Source organism: Mus musculus, chromosome 2 (assembly GCF_000001635.26).
Source record: "Mus musculus strain C57BL/6J chromosome 2, GRCm38.p6 C57BL/6J".
In the NCBI taxonomy this organism is placed as follows: Eukaryota; Metazoa; Chordata; class Mammalia; order Rodentia; family Muridae; genus Mus; species Mus musculus.
Genome location: NC_000068.7, coordinates 62,247,180 through 62,271,037, shown reverse-complemented (window position 1 = coordinate 62,271,037; position 23,858 = coordinate 62,247,180). Strand labels below are relative to the sequence as shown.

The following is a 23,858-nucleotide window of genomic DNA, read 5'->3' as shown; positions in this document are numbered from 1 at the left end:
ATGTATTCTCTCCCACGGCCCGCACACTCTGGCTAGGAAGGGGACTCCCTTCCTTCCCCCTTTTCTTTCTCCTTTCTTGTCACATGTGTGCATTTTTACTTTCTTTTATTAGTCATCTGAGAACCTTATTATTATGTACTGAAGAAACATCTTATCTGACATGAGCAGAACATTTTATTTTTGCCATTCCTTAAGACCAATGCAACCAGGGAAAATGATTCCCTCAAACTCTTTACTTATTGCTAACGTGACAAATTTAGTTTGATCATCTGATGTAGAATAAACTCTAAATGAAATAGATTTTCTTGACACTATCTCTTGGCACGATAAAAGGGAAGTATGCATTTTGAGGTATAAGATCTACATATTACAGCATTGCGAGGTTAAGATGCTGATAAGCTAGGAAAATGTTGTTGCTATTGTTACTTAAATCAAGAGCACCACAAGAACAAGGCCCACAGAGTTAACTCAGCAGGGTTCATCAGGGATCCCAGAGACTGAGGGTGCATGGGTCTGTGCTGGGTCCATATGGTATGGCTGTTTAGCTTGGTGTTCTTGTGAGGCTCCTAATAATGGGAGTGGGGGCGGGGTTCTGACTCTTAGACACCCAACTGGCTTAGGTTTATGCTCTCAATTCATTTGCCACCGTCTATTTTCTTTACTTTGGGTAAATGGCTTTTTTTACTCTACTACCTCTCAATCTAAGACTATGTCTTAAGGTAATAACGATCTTTTGAAGCACCCATTCCTTCATGTTGCTGGACCACCTTTCTTCTCTCCAGAGCTATGATACACTTTTACTTCTTGCCAACTACAGCTGGCAGCACTTTTGCCTCAATGTTTATGCCTGAAATAGTCTTCATTACTCTAACTTTAAACTAGCTACATTATCCAGGGCTCAATCCTTACTTCTTAAGACTTTTCTCTCTTAAATGTCCAGAGCACACATGGTAGAAGAAGAGAGAAGATGCTCGCAGGTTTTCCTCATTGTCACACAAGCATCGCAGTACATGTGCCCCAATCAATCATCAACGGTTTTGAAAAGTAATGTAGCATGTGGCTGTGTAACCTCTGATTGTGATCAAGTTACTATCTGACTTCCTGAATGTCTGTGACAGCCGACTATTTCCTTAACTCAATACAACACTACCAATATCTATTTTATTTGGAAAAATTATTTTACGTGTAAATCTTGAATTTTCTTGTTTCCAAATACAGGTACTTTGTTTTAGGCTTTCTCTGAAATTGAAAAAAAATTAAATACCAAGAACTACTTGTTTTTAGCAAGGCATCGTTATCTCACATTTTAAGAGTTACAACAGTAAACTATTACTATGTAATTTTGACATTGAATTTCTAACAATGAAGAAATATTTCAAATATTTGACTTATATCTAAGCGATGGTGGCAGTTGGAACAAAAGCTACAAGTGCCCGATGAGGAGCGTATTACTTCAAACATTGGTTCTGTGAAACTGTACATATAAATGGAACAAAATCTGTAAAATTAAATAAGCGTACCAATTAATGAGCACATATATGCTCTACAGGTGCAGTGCTGGAGCAGTGCCTGATTTCTGGTTTACCACAATTAGAAAGAGTCGGTGTGTTCTCAGTCTTGAACTGCAAAATCTTTTTCAGCAACTAATACTTAAAAATTTTTGCCACAAACATCCAAAAGCAGAATTAGACTTAGGGTTTGCTGGTTTTCATCTGTTTCTCATCACAATTTCAAACATCGAATAAATACAACTTAAACTCTAGGGGTTTCTTTTATTTAGTTTCTTTAAATCTAAACTTGAAAAGCATAGTAAAATGATACAGTTTGGAAAACAGAACCAATCTGTATTTATATTGACTTGGTTAATTACGTGTTTATTTTATGAAACACTTGACAAACAGCTCTTTAGAACGATGTTCTTGGCAGAGATGATGTAATGAGAACACAAGAATCCGATGTGGGGCTGACTAGATGACTTAAAATCCTCTTCAGCTCTAAAAGCCCATGATGTAGGTCATGGATCAATTCTAGGCCCACTCTCTGATAAGTAAGGTCTTTATATTTCTTAAACAATAGCAATATTTGTGAAGAGAGCAGCCTGGCAGCCAGGAGCGGTAGTCGGACTACTTACGAGTATTGTGTCAGCAGTTCCAAATCATTGTGCATATTGATTGGATAGGTTTCACTGAGCTCAAACAACTTCTCCAGGGCTTCATAGATAAAAATGATGCAAATGAGAGAAGCAAAAGCCTCTTCGGTAAACCGGGTGATGTAGCAGACGAGTGAGCTCGCGTCCGTGGCCACAAGGATGATGCACAGTGTTGCAGTCCAGAGCCCAATGCTGGCCCGTAAGGACAAGTACGACAGGCCGTATTCCCTAGGAGAGATGGGAGAGTGTGGGAAGGTCATTCTACAGCTTGATATCATCTAAACAAGAGGAAACAAACCTAAATCATGAAGCAAAAGTAAGCAACTTCACATCCCATGGCTTTTTGAGCTCTGGACTTTGTCTAGAGAAATCTAATGGGACAAGCTAGTAGGGGGTTCTTAGCACTTAAAAATGAATCTTGTTTAATATAAATATTACATGCGCAGTATACACACAAATATTTTAACTTTTTCTTCATTCCCATAGAGACAAAAATGACAAACTGAATGAATTCACTTCTCCCTACAGACCTCCAACAGCGATGATGTTGGATGAAGAAATCAAAAAGAACAGCAATGAACAGGCATACAGTAGCCAAGAGTCACAATACTTACTTGCAAAACTTAAACAAGATCTTTTCAAACACCAAAACAGGTCCTGTGCTGCCTAATATGGTCAGGGGCTGTCCACCAAAAAGAGAATAGGCTATCCCGGTCATAGATGCTCCAAAGAGTGATTCGATTGCACTCTGAAAAAATATGAATGGATCGATTACCTCAACTGCACAGGCAGCACTTGTAACAAGTATAAACATTTCAGATATATTGGTTCACATATTTTCCTTTCACTGTGTTATTCCTAGAAACCTGTGCAGAAATAAGGGAAATAAGGCTGAGAAAATGGCCAGTGGGGGGTCAAAAATTTGTTACCAGAAACTGAGAATTATAATCTATACCTTCCTGTTTCTCCTTTTTTAAATTTCTTTACACAATATTTAAATGTTTTCAGAATCAGTGCCTGAACAGAAGTATGACTCAGATTTCTGAAAAATGGACTCAACCTAAAACTGACCTAGAAATGTAGGTCGAGGGGCACAGCATCAGGCCATAGCCATGCACAGCACTCAAAATTAGTATTTGGAAGATGCTCTGTTCTCAGATATTCAGCTTCACTAACCATCCGGGAAGTTCATAGAAAGTTAATCTTCAGGACAATGGGTCAAATCTCTCCAGAAACCCAAAATCCAAGGTTCATTAACATAACTACAAATCTTAGAAGACAGATTAGGGTCCAAAGTAAAGAACGATACATACTATACGACCTTCAGTTGCTTCTCCCAACAGTCCTCCAAATGTGATGACAGGAGACATGCATGCACAGTAGAGAAACAGGAACGATGCTAAGCACTGCAGGCTGAAAGCATCCCTGAAGTCACTCCAGAAGAATGGAGCCTTTCTTTTGATATCTAATATAAGTCCCCCAAAAATCCTAGGACACGGGGTAGGGGTGGGGGACACAAGAGTGAAACCCAAAGATAAAAAGCTTGTCAGTTAGAATGTTCATTTGCCCTGTCGCCCGGTCACAGTAACATTTTCCATCAGCAGAGATGAGACCCACATTAGACCCACATTTCCTTATGATGGCCTACAGGAGCAGCTTTGCACTACACTACCTCAAATGTTGTTCCTACGACTAAAAAAAAAAATCATGAGGCTTTCTCAAGCATTCATCTGGGATTTATCAATCAAATCTCAAATAATGAGAGATTCCAATCTCTGACATTCCTTTACTAACAATAAACAGGGCCTTCACTGTCACCTTGGAAGTGTTTATTGTTGTTTTTTCCTGCTTTATTTTTTAATATTTTGCACTTAATTAAACATAGCAGAAAATGAGAGACGAAGAGACAACTGGTCTTTGTGAATGATACTCTTAAGCATCATCCTAAAGAAAATAAAACTGTGTTTAACCCTAACTCCAGTCACCTACTCCCTCTACCAATAAAAAGGACCCTGTAAGAAGACAACTAAATGAACATGTGGATATCAACACTCAATAGAGACAGATAGACTGAGGTTGATTTTAGTTTCAAGAAACTAAAGAGGTAACCTAAGATAATCAAACTAGGTAAATATTTTTTAATCTACTACATCGACACATATTCTAATGCCTATCAATTCCATGATAATGATGGATTTTCCTGGAAATAATACTCCAAATATGACAAAAGGAAACACCCTGAAACACTTCAGAGGGCTTTGTATTTGGGTCAGGAGTTTGTAAATTGATGCTTAAGATCTAAGCACTTAATGTTCTTTAACATATTAGGAATGAAAATGCTAATAAGTAGGTTTTTCTCATTATTTGAATATTTGATGACAGCATTCAGAGTTAACTTTTGCTATGAAAAGTTTAATTCATTCCATGGAATAAAGACGTGATCTTAAAGTAAGACTACAATATGGTTTCTACACGAATGTTAATGATTAAAAAATATTTTAAAAGCTGGACAGGGTGGCACATGCCAATAAGCCCAGCACTCCAGAGGCAGGAGGTAGAACTTTGAGTCTGAGGCCAATCTGAAATACACACACACACACACACACAAAAAAAAAAAAAAAAAAAAAGCATCAAAAAAAGTGATAAAGCAAGAACTGTAAGGTTTCTAAATGCCGATACTATAATGAATGTTCTTGGATCATAAAAATTAAACTTTTGTTATTTTGTGAAAACAGTGTTCATTTTTAACATTATGTCAAAAACGATTGTTTTCTTAAGAATCAAGTTCTAGCCGGGCGGGGGTGGTGCACGCCTTTAATCCCAGCACTTGGGAGGCAGAGGCAGGTGGATTTCTGAGTTCGAGGCCAGCCTGGTCTACAAAGTGAGTTTCAGGACAGCCAGGGCTATACAGAGAAACCCTGTCTCGAAAAAACCAAAAAAAAAAAAAAAAAAAAAACCAAAAACAAAAAAAGAATCAATTTCTATTTGACTGCAAAATTATTCTCAGAATAACTGGGTTTTTTTCTCTATTTATTTTCTGTGTGTATGCTTGTGGGGCTGCTCAGGGGACAATGTGAGCGATTCAGTTCTCTCCTGCAGGCATGTGGGTTCTAGGGATAACTCAGATGTCCAGGCTTGCCACTGAGTCATCTCACTAGCCCTTAATTCTGTTGATCAGATAGAGACATAATAGTTGTTTATTAGTAACTATCTAATGGTATATGAGTGTAAAATCACTGTTTGTCTAGTGATTTCTTCAAGTAGAAATGACTGAGAATAAAATTCTAATACAAAGAGACATTTGGAACTCAGAGATGCTTCCAAAGGACACATGAGATGCACACATATACAAACTGCACATAAGGTCTCTCTAACGGTGTTTGGCAAAACACATGTGTGTAAATGCTGTAGTTTCTATTTCTGAATAATATGTTACCTTGTCAAAGTCACAGTTCAAAGTAGGTTTATTCCGCCGAGCTACACACTCATTTATGATTTATATTCTACCTATTTCTAAAAATAATTTGAGAGAGTTATAAACTATTAATTAGTAATTAATATTTATAGTTTTGATAGTATTTCACTAGCCCACTGCTGTGTAAGTCATCACTTATTCGAGCATACATTAGTTTGAATAGTTGTTAGATAGCTGTGTAATAAATGTGCTTTTATCGGTAAAGATCTAAATCCAGAAGTGGGAGTTCATTACAGAAGAACAGTGCAAGAGCAGCCCAGATGTACACCAGCAATTCCAGGAGAGCAGATGAGTAATGGAAACTTCAAGTCATGTCAGCCACAGAGTCTGTGGAAGAACTCTGGAGAAGCGAAGATACCGGATATTGGTGACCTGGGAGGATTTAGGAAGCAGTAAGGAAAAGTGAACTCGAAAAAAAAAAATCTAAGCTATGTGGCATGTTACACCTGAGAGGAAAAGAAAAAGTATATACCATCAAAAATAAAAAAAGGACAGTAATTGAAAGTATGAAAGCAAACAGAATGAGTATATAGCTTCCAGGGAAAGGGAAAGGAGACACTTGAACCATCTAAAAACCAGTATGAAGCCAAGGAAGATGTTAAGGACATTTCTTCAGAGACAAACAGCCATAAAGGGAAGCACAGGAGAATAGAAATGCAGGGTTGTCAGGAACTGGGAAGTCAGCAGTGGGCACACTGCACGCAGTACAGAAAATTGCTCAAGGGAGGGCCACCAATCCTACAAAGCCTTGGCAATTGTCTTTAATTATAGGGAGGCTGTCCACACCAGCTCCCTGAAGAGACATCCACCCAAGGGTTCTGATTTTCTCCTCACACATTGCTTGCAGAAAGACAAGCTGTCAAAAACCCATAAAAAACATTTTATGAAATAAATTGAAGCTTTCATCTCTTCAAAGGTGTATGATTAGAAAAACAAATCATATAGCTCTTTCAAATCACAGGCATAATAATAAAAAATACCATTATATACATCATACTAGAATCTAATGAGGTAAGGTCTACAGGACTTAATTCTTGGTATTTAGTTTTATTTCCATCTTGAACTTAAAGCTTTCAACAAGCTGTTTTGGAAGCATCAAATGACAGTTCTCCTATTCATTCTAAGACTCTGTGAATGTATTTTATGCTTCATAAAATGAAAGACTAGAATAAGATGGAATGGTGTAGCCACTGTTCTGTTTTAACAGAAGTGACAATCATTATTCACTTCAGAGAAATCAAATTAATTGGCATTTCACTCTCAAAGAGTAGATATTAAATGTATAAAAAATTAGACCTTGAAACAACAATTCCTGACAGATAAGACAGCATTGAAGTCCCCCAACATGGCTGCCGCTAACCTCCCAGTTCGCTGGAGTTCAGGTCCGCTGTGTCCTCCATGTGGCTCAGCTTCGCCATGAGCTGCTGTTCCATTTGGTACAGCAGGAATCTTCCTCTTCTCCTGCAGGAAATTTTATTGATATATTGACTATATTTTGTTGCAATGCTGGGCATTAATTACAAAGATAACATTTTCCCCGTTGAAGCCATGTGTAGAATGGCTAAGATCACAGGTTTTGTGCTTAGTGGCTGTTTAACCTTTGAAAATGCATCCAATCTGCTAAGGCTCTCATTCTTCCTGCATCACTGGGGATGAGAACAGTACCTATTTTATAGTGTGGACTAAATAGATGAATGATGGGCATTTTTAAGCGTTACACCTCACAGGTTTTGGGTGCCCTATTTTGTGCCACACATTGATAAAGATGCAATAGTTTCAAAGGTAAGGAGGAAATGTCAGTGTTCTAGGGATGGGATACACACAGCTCACTAGAAAGGTGCTTGTCTATTGTGTCCTAGGCCTGAATTCAATCCCTACCAGAAAAGAAAGAAGAGAAAGAAAAGTTCTCTACCATTTCACCCTTTTTAAGTATTGTTCCCTCTATTCCTTTAAAACATGTCTTTTTAAGAAAGGGATAAGTTATGCTCTAAGACTCCATGCCTCACAGACACAAAAGGAAGTCTCTGCTTGAACCAACTGCAAATTAACTGAGGTTTGTGTGAATGTCATTTTCCTCAGGTTTATTCCACTTATTTTTGCTAGTGACAGAGATAGCTGAAAGAAAAATAAATGAGAAAGTCCTTCCTAAAATCCCTTCTCTGGCCACCTTAGATTTTATCAGTGTGTTTAAGTTTTTAACGGAGTGATAAAGAACCTTTGAAAATACAATAAAACTCGACTGTCATCCAACTAGAATAAGCATAACTATGAAGCAAAGACTGAGACATTAGCTTATCTAATATACAGTAGGGCATTTAGAGAGACTGCTACGTGTTTCACACATGACAGAATAACTTTTATTAAGCACAACATAGGAAAGTTCACGAGTTAGTATTTCTACAATTCCTACAGATATATGGAAAGATGAACTAGATTAAGATTTAAGAATAATAGGGAAGATATATTTCAACTGATGAAGGGCTTATTTTCACAGGTAAATATAAGATATTTAAGAGTAAACATAAAAGATTTAAGAGTGGCCATCATTACTTAATTCCAGTCACCTAGGGAAACATGTCATCATAGCTTCTATAGCTCTCAGAAAACAAGTGATAATATTTGGTCTTCCGTGGAAATAATCTCCTTTGGATAATTTAACTTCTGTTTTATACATTTAAAAAGTTGGGAAGACAGGGTATCAAATGAGGGATGGGGCATCCCACTGTTACAACTCTGACCTATAATTGTTCCTGTCTGAAAGAATTACTGGAATGGAAATGGAGATGACCCTTAGGAAAAGAAGGTCCAGCGACAGGCCCAAAGTGGGATCCAGCTCAAGGGGAGGGAGGTCCCAAGGCCTGACACTATCACTGAGGCTATGGAGTGCACACAAAAAGGGACCTAGCAGGACCACACTCCAGAAGACCCAACAAACAGCTGAAAGAGTCAGATGCAGATATTTGCACACAACCATTGGACAGAGGCAGCTGAACCCTGTTGTTGAATTAGGAAAGACTGAAAGAAGCTGAGGAGAAGGGCAACCCTGTAGGAGGACCAGCAGTCTCAATTAATCTGGACTCCTGAAGTGTCTCAAACACTGGACCACCAAACAGGCAGCATAGACCAGCTAATAGAAGGCCCCTAACATACATACAGTAGAGGACTTCTGTGTTCATTCAGAGATGATGTACCTAACCCTCAAGAGACTGGAGGTCCCAGGGAGTTTCAAGGTCAGGTGGGGGTTGGGGGTGGGGACATCCATGTGGAGATAGAGGGATGGGGAGGAGGTATGGGATTTGGAACAGTTGGAAGATGGACTGGAGGGGGGAATAAAATATGGAGTGTAAATAAATAAATTGATTTTAAAAACCAAAAAAATACAAAGTTGTATGTTGATAAAATAGATGATAAATAATTAAGATATTAACCATTCTAAAGCACATGTTTACTTAAGGAGTAGAAAAGCATTGAAAATATAATGCTTATAAAACTCAATAAATATTCTGAAGATTCTATTTAGAATCTATTTTAAGTTCTGAAACAAACACATGTATTTTGAATGTTTTTATGTGTGAAAGACCCTTAAAGTACACCAGTAGATAAATTAGGCTTATAGAGCATATATTCTCATAGGAATTACAGAAAAAATAAATTTAAGTATTTAATTTTACAGTAGATTAAAAATGAGATTACTTTCATTTTCAGGAAAAAGAGAAAACTTTCATCCAGGGCACAAGGTGTCTGAAGGTGACTGTAAGGCGAGGAAGGAGCAGCAATTATGAAGTGAATTTTCAAGCAGGCTCTGTGGAAAGGGCCATATAGGAAAAGTTGATGGAGGTGCGAGAACCAGGCATGCTAAATAACCTGAGGACAACAAGGTTAGAGGACCAGCCAGTGCCATAGTCTTAAGGAGCAGAATGGTTGGCAGGTCTGAATGACACTAGGACAAAAGAAAGCAGAAGACATGCACTCACAGAAAAGGAGGAGGCATGGAAAGATTTAAGTAGCCATTATATCTCTCTGGCTTTTTTTCTCCATCAAATGAGAAATATTTACAAAGCCTTGAGGACAGAAATATAATGACAGAACTTGGAATTAGTTTGACTATGAAATTGACAGGTTCTACGGCATAGAATGAAGCAATGAGTTAAGCTATTTCAGAAACTCAGGCAAAAGTTGACAGAAAATTGAATCAGTGTGTTTACAGTGAGAAATAGTATAATTATGGATAAAGACAGAAGGCAAAGCCATCAGAATTCTCTGGAAGAGTAGATATAAGGTATAAGATGAAATAATGGATTGTTTGGGTCCAATCAATTATAAGAATTATTTAACTATTAACTAAGATGGGAAGATACAAATTCAATTGATTTTGAGGGAAATTCAGAAATTCTTTTATACTACTAGAAATATATGTTGTTTAGCTTAAAATTATAATTACAAGAAAAGAGATATAAAGTAATGAGAGTATATTCAATCTGGCTTAAACTATCAAGTATTCACGTATACACATAGCATAGGCAGATGAATAACATGAGTTCAATATAGGAAATGAATTTGGAAAAAGGTTTAATATTCTAAGATTGAATGGTATTACTAAAATTATAAGTATAGATAGAGGAAAATGAGTACAGAGAATACGGTTATGGTCTAAATGTTAGTCTTAACATAAAGAAATCCGAGAGAATAGGAAGAACAAGCAAAGAGGACTGATAAAACTGACCTATGAGACTCTAGATACACCAGAAGACTGTGCTGTTTAGGAACTAAGCAAAGAGAATACACTCAGGATAATGACATTATCAATTCTATCAAATGTTACTAAGTATGTGCTAAGTGCAATATAGACCCGTAAGTTACCACGTTTTTATCATTGTGGATGGCACTGGAGGCAATAATTGGTTTACTGAAGTAAAGAATGATACCAACAGGTATAGGTATTTATAGAGACGTGCAGGAAAGGTAGTAGAGATATATACTACAGAGAACTCCTTTATAACATTCTATTGCCCATGAAAGCAAAAATGTGAAACTGACTGACAATAGAAATGATATCAAAGGAGTTATCTGTAAAAATTTATGACTTAATAGTATTTGACTACAGTGATACAACACATAAGGGAGGACTGATATAATGATAAGAGAGGGCGTTTAGCAGACCAAAGCATGGAGCTGGGATCTGGTGTGCAACTGGAATGCTTACTGTCATCACAAGCAATGTAGGCAAGACTGGTCTTCAGTATTTTTGTAAAAGGGAGAAACAGTGAACATGTAGCAGCAGGGGTCACAACGGTTATGCTGAGATGTTGAGCGAGCCCAAGGGTGAGAAGAGAATGGCTGGGCTTAGGAAGGTTGTGATGGTGAACGTGGAACATTAAGGGTTCAGTTGGGCTATGTGGTCATTAAATGATGGGAAGCTACTCAATAAAGCCACTCTCTTCCTTTCTGCTTTAGCAAAGACAGTGTGCCAAACAACAAAAAGAAGGACGCTTATAGAGCTGTGATTTTGACAACCAAGCGCAGTACATGAAAGCAAAGAATAGGAAGAAACATGTTAAGACAGTGATTGCAATGACCTACATAAGAGCTTAAAGGAGAATTTCAGGCACATTGCTTGAGATGAAAAGTTGTTCTTTCTTTTTTTTTCTGAAAGTAAATGTATTAAAAATGCTGTCATCTGTACATTTGAAAAAGAATAAAAACCTCAAAAATATTTGACGAGGGTAATATTATTTAATGAGGATGAATTCAAGGTGCTTAACATACACTAATTCATTTTGGTACATTAATAAAAGAAAACATAGCTCATATTATCTACTATTTAAATATAGCATGGAGTTTTAAAATATTAATATTATAATGAAGTATAGCGTATATATTTAAATCCATACTCACTGTATAATATCTTGTTATCTAACATAATAGTTTTTAATCATGTGTCCATACAAATTTAAGTTAATTAAAATAAAAAATAAGGCGGGTGGTAGTGGTGCACGCCTTTAATCCTAGCACTTGGGAGGCAGAGGCAGGCAGATTTCTGAGTTCAAGGCCAGCCTGGTCTACAGAGTGAGTTCCAGGACAGCCAGGGCTACAGAGAGAAACCCTGTCTCGAAAAACCAAATAAATAAATAAATAAATAAATAAATAATGTGTTAACTGCAGTAACCACATTACTCGTATTTAACAGTAGTTAGGTGATTAGAGACCACCACTATAGAATGCTTCCTTTACTGGACAAATTCTGTCGAGCAGTTCCGAAACAAAGCATCAATACTGGGAGAATAAAGCATGAACTCATGGTCAGGCAAATACACAATGGAAGAACCTAGATAATATAACTCCTAATTCAATGTTATTTGTATTATCATCTCCCAATACCTGGAATCTGCTAATTCTTATTATCTCTTAAGAAATAAAAAATAAAAATTTCCCTCGTTCACCTTGCCTCAAAACCACCGTTCCTCAAAACCAGACTACGTTAAAAATAATTTAATGTTTGAGGAATTACAAACTCTTACTCTCACTATCTTAATATTTTCACTAAATTTATCTAAATGCCATTAATAATAAACTTATTCATATTACTTTAGAAAGCATCATGTTGCCATTTCTAATATCATTAGTGCAGACATGTTTTAGTAGAGAAATGAAAAAGCTCTCTCTATGCCACAGCTTTTTGTTTTTTTCTTTTAGATTTATTTTTTTATTAGATGTTTTCTTCATTTACATTTAAAATGTTATACCCTTTCCTAGTTTCCTCTCCGAAAATCCCCTATAGCCTGCCCCCTCACCCTGCTCACCCATCTACCCACTCCTTTCTTTAGTAGTAGAGGAATTTAAGTTATATGGTTTCAGTTACACATCTACAAACTGGTAACTGTTAAGAAAGTAAATAGATTTCAATAATGGTAAAAAGACTTCAAAATAAAAACACAGGCCTGAAATATTAATATTATACTTTTAAGCTGACAGAGGAGTTAGCATGACCTTTTTTTTCATACTCATGGTTTATAATACACTTGCCAGTTTGCCCACTTCTAACAGACCTGAAAATCAAAGTACAGGATTGGGTCATCAGGCCCTCCTCTCACTTCAGTCAAAACATCAGAGTGAGATATGGCTGGACTTTGCAGAAACATGGCCCAAAGGCAACGACTGGAAGAACGTGGGCGGGAGATTCCAGAGGAACCAACCGAGAGGCAATATGAAGAGAGTTGCAGACATTTGGCCACCATTTTCAACAATCACGCCAGAGATATGAAAATGCCCTAAGCATTAACAAATCTCTTTATTCTCTCTATCTGTAATTAGGATAAGTAAAATATGCATTTCATTTCCATTTTCAGAATTTTTACAAAAATATATACTATGCATGACAGGATATAAGCATAAAGATCACGATGAAAACTTTTCTCAGTTTTCACTGTGATTAGCAGTAATAGGGGGTTTTTACAAAACACAATTAATCCTCCTTTGAGCTTTCCCAAATCCCTGTCAACTTTTAGAACAGTGAAAATAATGGGATTTATCTCGGGTCATATTTTATGCTGTTAAGAAATTTATTATCATTTCTGTTGGTCCTGAAATATTTTCAGGCAAATGAAACATATTTAATGGCTCATGATCAAAATGCCAAATTTCTCACTACATTAGGTTGTACCAAGAACATTTTCTAAATTAATGTTTTTGCTTTACTGAAATAAATTAAATCATTTGATACTTTATGGTACACTGCCTTATTTTAGGGGCATGAATTTAAAGAAAAACAAACTGTAAGAATTGTCAAGAGTGTTTTCAAACATACCCACCTGGGAAGGGACATTTTTGGGAGGTTCTATTCGTATGCTTGGATCCCATTCTCCAGGAGGAAGAACGGTAACCTGATCCAGAAACTCATCAATTCCTGATACCAAGTCATTGCGGTCTTTAGCTTTGTAAGCAACATCATGAAACACCTACAGAAGAAAGAGCAGTGGCATAGTTTTAATAAGCTATCAAAAAGATTGGTAGAGTTAAAATATAAAACCAGCCATTCCCCAAAAGCAATATACAGATTCAATGCAATCTCCATCAAAACTACAACACAATTCTTCACAGACCATGAAAGGAAAGATTTCAGTTTCATATAGGAAATACAAAAACCCAGATAGCCTAACTAATCCTGACTGATCAAAGAGCTGTAGGAGGTATCATCATCCATCCTGATTTCAAGTTGTTCTACAGAGCCATCACAATAAAAACAACATGGCACTGGCACAAAAACAGACATGTTGATCAATGGAATTAAATTGAAGATACAGACACAAATCCATACACATGTGGACATGTGGTGTGTGTGTGTGTGTGTGTGTGTGTGTGTGTGTGTGTGTGTGTGCTAAAAATACACATGGGGGCGATAGCATCTTCACCAATGGTGCTGGTCAAACTATATGGCTGCATGTAGAAGAATCCAAATAGATACATAATTATCACCATGCACTCAACTCCAAATGGATCAAAGACCTCAACATAAAACAAGATACACTGAACCTGATGGAAGAAAAAGCCTTGAACTTGTCAATACAGTAAAAGACAAAAACACCATTAGCACAAAAAGACAGAAGTTTTAAATGGGACTTCATGAAACTGAAAAGCTTCTATATGACAAAGGATACTGTCAACCAAAGTGGCAGACTAAAGAATTGGAAAAGATTTTCACCAACTGCATATCTGATAGGGACCATGGAAATTAGTGTGGTGGTTTCTTGGGAAGGCAGGAATCTATCTACCTAGAGATCTAGTTGTAGCACTCTTGGTCACATATACACATATATGAAGGTGATCTAAATGAAATCACCAGTAAGGCATAGCTCCCCAACTTAGCATCTCTTGTCACAAACTGAAGCTTCCAGTCCTGGGATTGAGCTACATCTAATTGATTTGCTGGTCAAAGGGAGTCCTATGGGAATCCCCAAATAACTCAGACTTTTGCCAACACATTTTTTTTTCTCGACAAACTGATGTAAAGACTCCATTGCTTCTATCTAGAAATGATAAAAATGTTTCACACAAGATACCTCAACAAGACCTGAAGAACAACACCACCAATAGACAGCTAACATGGATGGAATATCTTACATCTTACAGGATCCCACCCATAGACAAATAAACATGGCAACCAACAAATTCTGGAAATAGGAGAAAATTTCCTCCCTAGGCTTGAGTCCACTAATAGGTTATCCAATATTAAGAGATCATCCCTGAATTATATGCACACAAGTAACCCTAAATGGACTCAGCAGGCTGTTGTCAGACTTGGGTATTTATACATATGTAACAATAACAACTAGGGAAGAAGAAGCCACAAGTTTGATAGAAAGAGGAGTTGGAGAGAGAAAAAGGAATCGGAGTAAGTGATGTAATTTTGCAGTTTAATTTTCCTTAATTAACTATTAGCAACTCTCTTGAAATCTTTCTTGATGTGATCTCATCACACGATTCTATGTCCTGCTTTTAACAGAAAAGAAAAAGTCACTTTATCCAGAGCTGCCAATTACCTATTGCTTTAAAGAACTCCAAAGATGCATACCACAATCTACTTGGTTTTAAATTATGAACAGATTTACTATTGCTTTTCCATCACCAATTTCCCCAGTCACTCATGTCCTTTAAACTCTTCTCTGTGAGCTAACCTGGCATTCTTACTCCAATCTCCCAGGCTCCCTCCCAAGCAAGAGAAGATGCTTCAATATTCTCCCAGAACTTGCCCTTACGATTTTTTGTCATCATCACTATTTGCAAGAACTAATTATTAATTTCACAATTAGTTATTTAATGTCTATTTTACCTGTTAAAATGAGCTCTGAACAATTCTTAAATAAATGTATGCCAAATAGTTTAGATGTAAGGAATATGGGAAAGAACAAACCCAATAAAACACACACCTTAGTGAAGCTCATACTCTAGTGTGATGGGAGAGGAGAAAAATATAAGCGACTATACATTTGGTGGACAACATAATGCACTATAGACAAGGCAGGTCATGCAAGTGAAGCAATGCTGCTTTTAATGCAGTAATTAAGGAGTCTTTGGTGATTTTTTTTATGTAAGACCTCATGAATCCAAGCCTTACTACTTGCAAGAACAAAACCATTCCAGACTAAAGGACCTGAAAGTGTAGATCATGAATGCCATGTTTGAAAAACAGCAAGGGGAAAATTCCTAGGATGTAAGAAGGAAAAGGAACGACATCGAAGAACTGGGTAGACTGTAAACGCTGCCTCTGAAAATGAGACAGGAGGTCCTTTGAGGGTGTTGGACAGAAGAGGGATTTCTCTAACCGTTGTATTATTAGCAAAATGAAACAAAGCAAAGGCAGAAAAATGCAATGGTGGGGACCCTATGATAACAGCAAAAGCTAGATGATGGGAGAAACACAGAGACACGGCCGTGTGAAGGAATGTGGGTGTGAAATGAGGAAGAGTTGAGGGTGACTTTGGGCTCCATTCAAACACTTCCACTAGTTTCCCAAGTCAGCTAAGGTCTTGGTGATGTCCCAGATCCCTCGACAGCTGGACCATTGCCTCTGGCATCATTCCTCCTAAGTGGTTTGGTTCTAAATGTTCCGAGTGATCTAGGAATGCTCCTATCTCAAACCTTTTTCCTTGCTCATTGTGGGATCAAAAGTCCTCTCTTTAACTGAAAAAGCTACTCACGCCACCTCTATCTCCCTCCACTGCTTTTGGGATTTCTTCTGTAACATTTATTCCCTCTGCCTTCCAATAATTGGGGTTAATGAAAGAAAGTTTTTGTCTGTATTTTTATCTACCATAAGGGCTGATATGTAATTCATATCTAATAAATACTTGAATAAATTAGCAATCCTCCATCTCCTCCCTCCAACTCTTTTCACGTGCTTCCTCTCAAATTCAAGGTCTCTTTATAAATATTATTGTTGTTACATGCACTTAATGAGTAAATATATTAACATAACCTGCTGAGCTCATTTAGTGTAGCTTGTATGTATATTTTCAGGGATGACCATTGGCCATTGGATAGCCAAGGTCAGCTCTGAGGAAGACTCTGCCTTTCTCTCTGTGTGTCTCTATGTGAGTCTCTCTGTCTCCCCTCTCTTCTCTCTGTCTGTCTCTCTCTGTGTCTGTCTGTCTCTTTCTGTTTCTCATTGTTTCTGTCACTCTCTGTCCTTGTATCTCTCTCACCTTCCCCCCTCCTTCCCACACATCTCTCTCAGCAGTCCTTAGCTGCCTGTAGTTCTTTGTCAAGGGATACAGGGATAGCACACCTGAGATCACTCTCATGTTAACATATTTATTGGTGTTGTTCTTGTTCACATTTTGTTTAATCAGCCACACACTGTTAAGGGTGTCATGGGTTCTGATTTTTAAGATCTTACATTTTTAGAATTATATCTCTTTGAGATGCTAATGACAGGTTTTTATAATCCAAAATATATCTCTGTAGTTTTTTTTTTACAAAGAAATATATTTATATAATAGAGATCAGCAACCCCTTAAAATTCATCTACATCTCCACTAATAGACTAAAGATTTCAAGGTTGGGACATCTGTGTGTGTGTGTGTGTGTGTGTGTGTGTGTGTGTGTGTGTGTGTGTGTGTGTATCAAGCAACTAAAGAGGGCTTACAGACTTAGCCCAGATTTTTGGTGCTATGTATTCTATACATTCAACTACTATTTTCATTTAGATAGCAAAGTAGTTATGCCACAAACAAATCTTCAGTGCTATTAACATATAAGCAATGCTTATAATGTTGGCATATGACTGTAGACAAATAACTAATAAATGCATAACGGTTTTTACATATAAAGTCTCAAAAATTATTATTGCTGGCTTTAATTTATATGGACAAATTTTTCTCAAGTAAAGTTGGTAGTGAAAACTTGGGAAAATGGGATTCAATACACGGAAATATGATTCTCAGAAACTGTTATGAACTAGACCTCCAAATTTAGGTGTATCTTATGAGGAGACCATTCCTTAGGAACATGAACAAATACCTCATCAGTCATTAAGGTCGCAATCGATCTGCCAATCTCGTGGTACTGTTGACCCTTTCCCAGGGGTCCCAGAAGGATGAACAGAAATCTGTAATTAAGAAGAAAAACATTCAAGGTAGAAATATAACAATAACCCCCTTAGAATATAATCCCTCCTCTCAAAGAAATTAGTCAAAACAAGGATTTTAATATTAAACTTTACAGTTCATTATGATTTTGAAATTTTTTATGATTGAGACTTCAGTACAATATCCTCAAACAATGGGAATGCTGTTTGTTTGTTTGTTTGTTTGTTTTACACTAGGATTTCTGGTTTTAGCTCTCTATATAGCCTATGCTGTAACCAAGAATTTTAAAGACTATAAGTCCTTAAAAGGGGATCATAGAAAAAAATTAAATCTCTCTGAATAGTAAGCAGAAAAGTTCACTAGTTCATAAAAAGAAGACCAAGAGGAAGAAAGGCAATATAGCATTATACATTAAGAGAGAATACATCATTAACATCTAGTAACTGCATACACATTTTTATTGAACATAAAAACTGCTAGGACTTAAAAATTAGTTAGGCAGAAGAAAAAAGTATAAAAATAAGTTAGGCATGATAAAAATGTATGAAAACTAAAGTGTACCATTTATGTTGCCATAGTATTTTGGTGCTATTCATTTATCAAATGGTTTATGTTACTAAGGATAACTCTATCTGGTACAGTTTGTAGTTAATATAATTCTATGCTTTCTTTAGCTGTAAATGTTAGTGATTATATATGTTTTATATGAAGTATCAATATACAACCTTAGAGGTGATATATGACATTAATTTTCTATCAGTTATAATTGAACCCATCAAATTCTGCTCTCAGTGTGTATGTGTGTATGTCTGTGTCTGTGCATGTGTGCCTGTGTACATGTGCATATTTGTGCATGTGTGCCTTGTGTGGTGCATGCGAGTGTGTGTGTATGTGTTTGTCTGAGTGATTGTGTACATGTTTGGGGTGTATGTGCATGTGTGTTTCTCTGTGTGGGGTATGTGTATATGTGTGTACATGTGTTCATATGTGTGTGTGCATCTGTGTAATATATAAAAAACAAGAATAGTGGAATGTGGTGTCAGAGGTTTTATCAACTATAGTACTTCTGAAAAATTTCTAACCTGTGAATATCTTGCTATTTTTGAAGTTTCTACTGAATGCACTATTTATAAAGCCCTAAAACATATTTCCTGACATTTATTGTATGTTGCCTTTATAATTATGCCTCCTAAGAAAGGATAATTGGGGTTCACAGGTGGTTTTCTTTATTCTTTATTCTAATCTTTGTTCATTTTTTTCCTAAATAAATAACCTGGTCTTTTGAATCTTTTCCTACACAGTGGCTCTAAAGTGCTCCAAATTTCTCTTCATTGTCTCTACTCATACTTTGCAGAATCAGTAAGAATGAGGTCACCTAAGCCTGAGACTTTTCAAAGTGAGGGTGTATGACCTTATTATGGCTATATTCTACTCCTGGGAATTTTCTTTTCTTCTCTTTGAAACACCGAAACTATGAGCGTGATAAGCAGATCACATTTACTTGTATGTATCTAAACACCATTGTTAGTGGTGAGATGGGAGTATGCAACTGAGTGGGCATTTTATACTACTACAGTGCCTCTGCAATTAGTAAACCTGTCCCATGAAACCAGACTCTCAGATGTCTAGACACTCTTCATAGCCTGTAGTTTATATGTAGAAATATATAACCTTATTCACACAATTATATTGTTTTAGTATACTCAGTTTTAATTAAAAGTTGGCATGTATACCAGTAACCTTCAAGTGGGATAAGTAGAAACTGACTTCTATAACCTTAATGGCAACTAGATTTCTCACTCAGACCAAGGCAGACAAGTGCTACAACTGAATGCCGCTCTAGTCAACAGGGTCCAGACAGCATGAGGCTTCTGCTTCTGCAATCCCCTATCTCCTGGATAACTCATCTGTAACCAAACTGTGGTGTGGTATGTGTGTTATGGTTTGAGTTATAGTCAAAAGTTCAAAGAAGAAAACTATTTTCTAAAACCACTTGACAGAACAGCCACACTTCTCAACTTTGTCAATGTCTTTTAGCAAACAGGCTTTGCTGTGGTTAGACAAAGTCAGGTGTGCATATCAGGTGAAATGGCAGCAGGGGAGAAGGAAAGACAATTCCCAGATAAAGCAGTAAGAACATAACATGACAAAGTCAAATTCTATTTTTTTTCCTTTTCTTGGTTTTATTCACAAGCACCCTTATATCTCTAAAACATGAATCAATAATAACAGAACTCAGCTTATATTACCATTTCCTAAGTAGAAAAGAGTTCACATAAACAAATGAATCTTGACCTTTTAACCAGAATCAACCACTTTCATTGTATGACTGAGTATCAATGATTCTTCGGATCCTGGGAATTAAGAACAACTGTCCTAGGGCTGCAGCATGAACCATTTGATCCCACATAAGCTATCCCCATGAACTGAAGGCCTAATTAAACAAAGCCAAGCCCTAGAGACCATGATCTTCTTGGCTGGGACTACACATATATAATGTCCTCTTTCTTGAACACATAGCTCAATATAATCTTTGAAAACACTTAAAATAAGTGAAGGATAAAATCACTAAAATTGATCTGTGCAGATGGGGAGCATGCCTAAAGTAAAATATGAATTTCTAGAAGGATGAGGAAGGATAGACTAATTTTAAAAGCATGCCCCACGCTTATAAACAAGAAACAGTAGGTTTATGGGTAATGCGCTCAATTCTAGTCAAGAAACTTATATTAAAATATACCATTGCCTAAAATAAATAATTCTGTAAACACGAAAAATGCTTGAATACTTTTACCTGCTTGGGATTGGAACTTCAGCAAGTCCTTGGAGCAAGACAGCTGGAGACAACCTGACAAAGGCAACCACAGTTCTGTCTAGGAACTCCAGTTCTCCTACCAAGATGTTTGAAGCTTCAGCACCCGGAGGAATCTTTTTCATAAAATGCAGATCAACCTGAGAGCATCACAAGTGAATATTTTAATCATAAAAATTATAATGTTAATAAATTTAATATTTTATAATAGATGAATTTTATAAATTTCAACAAATATTCAATATATGTCTATTTTAAAATAAATATATTCTTATAGTATAATATGTCTTTGCATTTGTTTTTATTTAATTGTATTATGTTATTCATATAGTATACTTGGCCTGATAAATTCCTCAGTTTACATAACACTCCATATAACTGAGATATAACAGAATAGAGAAAAATAGGTTAAAAGCATTAGCAGATGCATAGGTGAATTTCTACTATGAAATGCCTGTGATTTAAATGAATGAATATAAAACAAAAAGTCCACTAAAAGGAGGAAATGCTGAGACTAAAGGGTGATGTCTGAAAACTCATGGAGAATAGTCTTTAAATACAAATCATTTTTATGCATGGAGCATCAATGAAAATGAAGCAGTGACTTTAAAGTAAAATTTGCACGGCCTATTTCTTGGTCTAGCTCATTTGAGTTACTTTTTATGGAAGGCTGTTTTTAGGGGACTAGGAGTTTATATGCCCTAGTAATTTTTTATGACATTATGTTAATGAAATCAGGAACAAGGATCAAAGTGGGAATAGGAGAGAGAGAGAGAGAGAGAGAGAGAGAGAGAGAGAGAGAGAGAGAGAGAGAGTTCTCTGCTGTGTATCAATGAGGCTAAGAAAATATTTTGAGACCAGTTAATTCTTTTGAAGTCTTAAAAATTAGAAGATACTCTTCCAAGAAATTTAAAATTAATAAAAGGTTTAAATGTAGCTCTTATGGGCATAAGTAACATTATACAGACTGAGATGGTTATATTTAAGAATATATGCTACGCTCTCTGGTTGAGTCAACTGGACAAGCAGAGAGGCTCAAAAGTCACTCATGAGGCAAAAGAGTTTCAAGGAAGCTCTCCTCCTGGAGTCTAGCGTTCCCTACCCATACAGTAATTTTTCATTCCTGCATTCCATTCCCTCGTTAGTCTAGTGTATGGATCCACGTGCTCTCTTTCAATATTTTCCTATCATAAGTGCCTTTTAAGATTGAATTCTGACATAGTTAAAGCTGTCTGCCAGTGTTCCAACAGTCCTAGTTCGTCCTTAGCAAGACCTTGGGTTTGGAATTCAGTACTGCCCCTGGTATTACACTATCTCTTTGAGTAAAAGTTAGGTCACTGCCCTTCACAGGAATCTACCATCACCTAGGAAGAAAGAAGTTTCTGACCCTAGGGGAAACCAGAATAGATGCTTAGAATTATAGCTGAGTTACACCTATTTACAGGAATTTACTATGGTTTAGGAAGCAGATCGGGCTGTGGTTTTAGAGTATTGCATTATTCATGAGATGGTTAGCTAGAACGGAACTCCTTAGTTAGAACCATGACTTGGGTGTGAAAGCCCTTGCCCTAGGAGTGAAAAGTTCTCACACCTGGCTTCTAAGACTATAGCTGACCTTAGATAGGGCTGACTCTGTCTCAGTTATTTTATTGCCCAGTTCCTGCCAGTCTTTGCGTTTTCATTCCTCTGTTCTGTGTAAGAGTCATTAAGCATCCGGTTACCTCATTTGTACCTTGCGAGTATGTCACCCAACTACCTTGTTGTCTTCTGCATAAAAAGTCTGATGTTCGATTTGAAAAATTACATTCAGATTCTACACACAACCTCTCCTGTGTGCATCTGTCTGTCATTCATCCACGCTTTGCCCACCCGCATTGAGAGACCCCGTTCCACGCAGACACAGGGACCCAGAGGGTCTGCGGCAAATATACATACATATATATGCATGTAATAATGAAAAAGAAGATAATAATTTGAAAGGCAGCAAGATGGGGTATCTGGGAGGGCTTGGAGGAGGGAAAGAAATGTGGAAAATGATATAATTATATTATAATCTCAAAAATAAAAGAATTTCTAAAATTAAGGCACTAGTACGGCTACTTAAAGATATGTATTAAACTCTATGTAAGATATGCCTGTTAATAAAGTAGTACATGTAGCTGTATTTCATTAAAAAGCATTAAATATGGTATTTTATATAGCTGTAATAGTAGAACAGTTTCCTAGCATGTAGCCAGCCCGAGATACCACTTCTATTACTGAAAAACAACACAACTTAAAAAAATATAGCATCCCATAATAGTGTAGTCATATTTTTATCTTAAAGTAAAAAATCCTTTATGAAATTAAATTTATGTGTAGATAAAATATTTCACAAATATTATAAGCTACAAGCTCCATTATTTGTATTCTTCAGATATAAAAACATAAGTTCTTGAAGTATGTGTAATGATTATTACATGCCATGTATTTTTTCCGAGAATCTAACCTTTTATTTCATAGATAAGCAAAGTTCATTTATGGCTTTTATTGTATACTTAAATCAGTAATGTTTACACTTTTGCTATAATTGCCTGTAAAAGATTCCAGGAAATGAATATAAGATTTTTATATTCTATATTTTTATATTCTATTGGGATATTCATTGTTGTTGTAAATGTGCATGTGGCAAATGCACATGTTTGCATGCATGTAAGCATATGCATGTATGAATGCCAGATGTTAATGTCATATATCTGGCTTCACTCTTAAGCCGAGAGCTCACTGGTTCCTTTGCTACCTGTTCAGTTTGCTTCAGGGATTCACTGTCTCTGCTTCCTGAACGTTAGGTTTACAGGGACTCTACCTGGACTGCCTGGCATTTATGTGGGTGCTAGGAATCTGAACACAACTCCTCGTATTTGAGTAGTCCATCTCACTATGAGAAATCCATAATAAGGTTTTACAACATTTTCTAAGTTCAAAAGAAATAATTTAATTAAACAGTAGAAAAATTATGACATAATATTAATATAATGGAACAAAATTTAAATTTAAATAGAGGCCTGTGAGATAGCTTAGCTTGCTTCTAAGTCTAAGATCTGAGTTTGAGCCCTATGACCCAAACGGTGTAAGAAGATAACTGGCCCCTGCATCCTACCCTCTAACTTTCACATACACACGATAGCACACAAATGTCCATAAACACACACACACACACACACACACACATACACACACAGGCGCGCATGCGCACATCCACACATAGACACACACACATATGTAATAACATTTAATTTGAAAATAAAATCATATAATTTGTAATTAATACAAAATTTATTGGTAATTCTTGAAGCATAA

The 23,858-nt window shown here is 36.5% G+C and overlaps 1 protein-coding gene across 16 annotated transcripts in view; it reads right to left on the bottom strand.

The window, feature by feature from the left end:
• Window positions 1-23,858, bottom strand: part of Slc4a10 (solute carrier family 4, sodium bicarbonate cotransporter-like, member 10) — a 280,272-nt gene that overhangs the window by 55,706 nt on the left and 200,708 nt on the right. For 15 of the 16 annotated variants that reach the window (NM_001242380.1, NM_001242378.1, NM_033552.3 and 12 more), the window contains 7 exons: window positions 20,502-20,659; window positions 17,640-17,727; window positions 13,433-13,579; window positions 6,985-7,085; window positions 3,463-3,637; window positions 2,764-2,897; window positions 2,132-2,377 (listed from right to left, as the gene is read on the bottom strand). In NM_001242380.1, coding sequence (NP_001229309.1) covers window positions 2,132-2,377; window positions 2,764-2,897; window positions 3,463-3,637; window positions 6,985-7,085; window positions 13,433-13,579; window positions 17,640-17,727; window positions 20,502-20,659 — 1,049 coding nt within the window. Of the gene's footprint in view, window positions 1-2,131; window positions 2,378-2,763; window positions 2,898-3,462; window positions 3,638-5,858; window positions 5,997-6,984; window positions 7,086-13,432; window positions 13,580-17,639; window positions 17,728-20,501; window positions 20,660-23,858 lie in introns of all 16 variants that reach the window. The other variant, XM_030252258.1, reaches the window with a different exon arrangement.